The sequence below is a fragment of the Setaria italica genome, chromosome V (genome assembly GCF_000263155.2).
Source record: "Setaria italica strain Yugu1 chromosome V, Setaria_italica_v2.0, whole genome shotgun sequence".
NCBI classification, from domain to species: domain Eukaryota; kingdom Viridiplantae; phylum Streptophyta; class Magnoliopsida; order Poales; family Poaceae; genus Setaria; species Setaria italica.
In genome coordinates this window covers 43,416,357-43,421,000 of record NC_028454.1, presented here as the reverse complement: position 1 = coordinate 43,421,000, position 4,644 = coordinate 43,416,357, and the positions used below count along the sequence as shown (strand labels likewise).

Below are 4,644 nucleotides of genomic sequence, written 5' to 3'. Positions count from 1 at the left end.
GGAGAAGCAGTTCCGCGCCGAGGTGAGCACGATCGGCACGATCCAGCACGTGAACCTGATCAGGCTGCTGGGGTTCTGCTCCGAGAGGACGAGGCGGCTGCTCGTCTACGAGCACATGCCCAGGGGCTCCCTGGACAGGCACCTGTTCGGGGCTAGCAGCCAGGGCGGCGTCCTGAGCTGGGAGACGAGGTACCAGATCGCCCTGGGGATCGCGAGGGGCCTGGAGTACCTGCACGACAAGTGCCGGGACTGCATCATCCACTGCGACATCAAGCCGGAGAACATCCTCCTGGACGAGGCGTTCGTGCCCAAGGTGGCCGACTTCGGGCTCGCCAAGCTCATGGGCCGCGATTTCAGCCGCGTGCTCACCACGGTGCGGGGCACGGTGGGGTACCTGGCGCCGGAGTGGATCGGCGGCGCGGCCGTCACCACCAAGGCCGACGTGTTCAGCTACGGCATGATGCTGTTCGAGATCGTCTCGGGCCGGAGGAACGTCGGGCAGCGCGGCGACGGTGCCGTGGACTTCTTCCCGGCGACGGCGGTGGGCATGCTCCTCGACGGCGACTTGAGGGGCGCGGTGGACTGCCGGATCGCCGGCGAGGCGGACGTCGCCGAGGTGGAGAGGGCATGCAAGGTGGCGTGCTGGTGCGTGCAGGACGCCGAGAGCCTGCGGCCGAGCATGGGGATGGTGGTGCAGGTCCTGGAGGGGCTCGTCGACGTCGACGTCCCGCCCATCCCGAAGTCGCTCAAGGTGCTCGCCGATCCGGCCAAGTACGTCGAGTTCTTCTCAGGGTTGCCGTCGACCTGAGATTCACTGCTAGCGGCACGAACTTAGCAGTAGTGTGTGTGTGTGTGTGTGTGTGTCAAGAGGCTGTACTCCTGACACGAAGCTTGTAGTAGAATACTAGTACTGCACAGAGCCAAGAAAAATTTCCAGAGAAGTGCTTTAGTATTGTACGATTATTAACCACATAGAATATATTCTGAAATGTATCGAAATCCAAAGTCATATACATGTCCACTGCAAGAAAATTCGCTTGCGTTTTTTTCCCTTTCTTGGACGTATTGCCGTCGAGGGGCATCACTGCATCAGATTGTTCAGGTGAAATTCTTCCTTTTTGTTTTTTATTTATGGAAAAAAGGAGATCACTCTGCTTTTATTGAAAGCAATAACGATTGCATACAACAGGTGAATTTTTTCTGCTGTAATGCAGCGAATTTTCAGTCTCTGTTTGCGACGAACTTGCTTTTTGTAGAAACTGTCAGCCCAACTTCTCACGAAAGCCCACATATTACGTACAGGCCCAATTGCGTCGTGAAAGCCCAAGGCCTTTTTCCCAACATATTTAGTGATTATGTTTTTCTTCAGAAAAAAAAATAAAAAAGCGGATCAATCGGATAGCTAAGCTGAAGACGCTGAAATCGTTGGCAATCCAGCTCGCAGCTCAGAGCCTGAGCTCTGCTATCCTTGCAGTTGCGGAGAGCTCAGGCCTCGCGCTCCCATGGCTCTCCTCCGACTCCAAGAACAGTGCTCGCTCCTCCGCATCTCCAGCTCCCACCACCCAAATCCCTTCAAACCCCCAAGAAATCCTCGGAGGACCCAACTTTTACCGCCCAATGCGGCCAAGAATGCCACCCCCTCCGAAATCCCGGTTCCTCGCGCCCCCGCCGCGGCGCCCAAGACCGCAATCCCGGCGCGGAAGGCGGCTCCTTGGCGGGAAGCCCTCGTCCCCGTCGCCGCCGCGGTCGCGTCCTGGCCGCTCCCTTCCCTGGCGGCGGAGGGCGACGGGAAGGTGAGCCTCGAGTCCATCGTGGTGGCCATCGACGACTTCAACAACCGCAACCCCTTCTTCGTGGCCGGGGTCGTGTTCGTGTGGCTCGTGGTGATCCCGCTGGTGCAGGAGTACGTCTTCAAGAAGTACAAGCCCGTGAGCGCCATCGACGCGTTCCGCACGCTCCGCGACGTGCCGGAGGCGCAGCTGCTGGACATCCGCCGGGCCAAGAGCGTGCGCTTCATGGCGCCGCCGAACCTGAAGCTTGTCGAGAAGAGTGCCGTGCAGGTTGAGTTCGACGAGGAGGACGAGAAGGGGTTCGTCAAGGAGGTGCTGGCGAGGTTCCCAGACCCCGCTAACACCGTCGTCTGCGTCCTTGACAAGTGAGTGACATGGAAAACCGATTGAATTACTTACCCTATAATGCCAGATGCAACATCTGATGCGTCCTTGACTAGAAAGGTTTTGCCTCGAATACAATTATGCAAAATCTGGGCAATCATGGATGTGCCCACCACAAATGCGCCACAATGTAAAAGGTTAATGTACATAGTGGTAAATGATTATTATTAGCATGGAACAACTTAGAATTTGGTAAAAAATAGTTACAAGCCTTCTAGTAAAATGCATATAGCTAAGCAAACCAAATGCTGTGTTGATTTTACTACTCTGAAATCGGTTCAATTTTTGGTGAATAGGATTGATCTGTGTACCTTCTCAAATCTCAAAGAATGAGGAATGCATTCACACGAGCACCACTGTGTTATTCTATTCAATAGAAGGAGGAACTTTGTTATTCTGTTTATTATTTAATAAGCTTTAATTTGCATAATTATCCTATTAAAAATGGATGTTGTCTAAATTTTTGTCCCTCAGTTTGCTACATGAACAGAGTTAATGAATTTTTTTTGGCTGCATTTGTTGTACATTTGCTTCTTGTGAAAGAGATTGTATTTAAATTCCTACAGGCCCTTTGGTCTTTTATCATGCTGCCATTTTGTTACCAACTTAAGTTTATGCTGTGTAAGGTAGCTTTGATGGTAATTCTTTGAGAGTTGCTGAGCTACTGATCGAGAATGGTTTCAAGGAAGCCTATGCAATTCAAGGGGGCTTGCGAGGCCCAGAAGGGTGGCAGGTAAGGTGTCATTCTATTCTGTGGGGCAAAGGATATAATACATTTTTTCTAACTCTTTCCTCTCCGTTAGGCTGTTCAAGAAAACTACCTTCCCCCATCTGTACATGTTTTCCCGAGGAAAAAGAAGGGCATGAAGTTAGCTCACACAGATGTGAGCGCTGATGGAGCAGATGGTATGAAGGGGGAAAATGAGGAACCACTAGCTCCTCCAAGCACCACTGTAGTCAATGCAAGTGATGAATCCAAAGATGTTTATGAAAATCCCAATGGAAGTACAACTTCTGCAGAACATGCAACTAGGAGACCATTATCGCCATATCCAAATGTATGGTTCTTTTTGCTTTTTCACTGCCACACAAAAAATTATCCTGCTTCTTCTTTTTCTTCATAGATCCAACTGGTTACCATTTAGTATATGACTCAAATCAACAGTATTTGCACACATCTTACTGCTTTTCTTTCGTACTGACAATAAACTCAAGTTTTCTCCAGCTGTCACGCGAACATGTACAACGCTAGAGTATTAGATGTACGAAACATTATTTGACTTGCATCTATTCTAAAGCGATAAATACTTTAGGAAGAAATGGCATTGGTCTGCTTGTATTTGCTATGCTTCTAGACTAGAGTGATGAATATGGTATTTATTTTTAAAGCCATATATGAATAATTTAGGAAGAAATTAGATCATGATATCTGAGCACGTGCTATAGTTTTTGGCAATTCATTGAAGCTTAGCTTTATGGTTACCTGAAAGTTAGATACTGACATTTCAAGGCACTTAAATGGCTTGATTCAGGCCCACAGAAATTACTAATTGGCAAGGACAGTGAATTGCAGTCCAAGTGCTATTTACTGACATAAACTAGAGACAAGACTGACTGCCCAGTTAAATAACTCCCCTTGTTCTGCTTGTAAATATCTTCGCTCGTCCATGGTCCTTTGTTTCTTCATTCTTTATGATGCAAACTGACCACAAAACCTATGATACAACTGTACAAGCAGTCACAAGCATTTGAGTTTATTGTGCAGTACCCTGACTTGAAGCCACCGTCATCTCCAACACCATCAAAACCAAGGACTTAAGAGCAATGCGGGAAAATCACGTGTGAAACTCGAAGTCAGAAGCAGACAACTCCTGCACAAACATTTTTGTACACTTCTAACCGTTGATGTCGAGGAGATTGCTGGGGTATGGGGATCACATCTAAGAAGAGCACAGGCTGCATCGGAATTTTTCTTTACTATTGAGGCTATGGTGTATTCTTAGTTCTGTAGTTGTTAAGCTCGTCCCAGTTTCTGGTGTTGTTGATTGGTTGTAAATTGCAGTGGGGGCGAAAATGACCTCATATATGTGACTTCAAACTTTTTGTGGTGTTGTAGAGTTTTCCAGTTTGGCAACTGTGGTTAGCTCTGCATTTTGCCGTGACTGGTTCATGCATCTACATTCAGGCCATACTACTACAGTTGTAAATGAGTTCGCCCCGTTTTCTTCCACTGACTTATTTTTAGCACCCGTCACATCGAATGTTTAGATACTAATTTACCAGTATGGTTGTGAACGATTTTCAAGACCCTTAATGGTTATACAGAGATTTTCCTTCTTCCCATTTGATTTCTACCATCTCCAAAGTTTTCATTTTGCTCATGAACACCTACCCCTTTTGATATACATTTATCTGAAATCCATTCAAAAGTCGGCCATATATTTGCTGTACGAACTTACCATTTTCAGTG

The 4,644-nt window shown here is 47.9% G+C and overlaps 2 protein-coding genes across 2 annotated transcripts in view; both read left to right on the top strand.

The window, feature by feature from the left end:
• The window catches only part of LOC101783140 (G-type lectin S-receptor-like serine/threonine-protein kinase At2g19130), a 4,098-nt gene extending 3,099 nt beyond the window's left edge, over positions 1 to 999 (top strand). The window contains exon 3 of the mRNA XM_004970798.2: positions 1 to 999. Coding sequence (XP_004970855.1) covers positions 1 to 808 — 808 coding nt within the window. The 3' untranslated portion in view covers positions 809 to 999.
• A 408-nt stretch (positions 1,000 to 1,407) lies between these two features.
• LOC101782450 (rhodanese-like domain-containing protein 4A, chloroplastic) lies at positions 1,408 to 4,404 on the top strand. Its single transcript, XM_004970797.4, has 4 exons — positions 1,408 to 2,155; positions 2,805 to 2,907; positions 2,978 to 3,232; positions 3,940 to 4,404. The coding sequence occupies exons 1-4, from the start codon at positions 1,503 to 1,505 to the stop codon at positions 3,991 to 3,993; spliced, it is 1,065 nt and encodes a 354-aa protein (XP_004970854.1). The 5' UTR covers positions 1,408 to 1,502; the 3' UTR covers positions 3,994 to 4,404.
• The last annotated feature ends 240 nt before the right edge of the window (positions 4,405 to 4,644 follow it).

Excerpts from the sequence above, each read along its gene's own strand:
- LOC101782450 (XM_004970797.4), top strand. The coding sequence starts at position 1,503 with ATGGCTCTCCTCCGACTCCAAGAACAGTGCTCGCTCCTCCGCATCTCC. Across the intron at positions 2,908-2,977 it reads GAGGCCCAGAAGGGTGGCAG|GCTGTTCAAGAAAACTACCT; the intron begins GTAAGGTGTCAT and ends CCTCTCCGTTAG. Across the intron at positions 3,233-3,939 it reads CATTATCGCCATATCCAAAT|TACCCTGACTTGAAGCCACC; the intron begins GTATGGTTCTTT and ends TTTATTGTGCAG.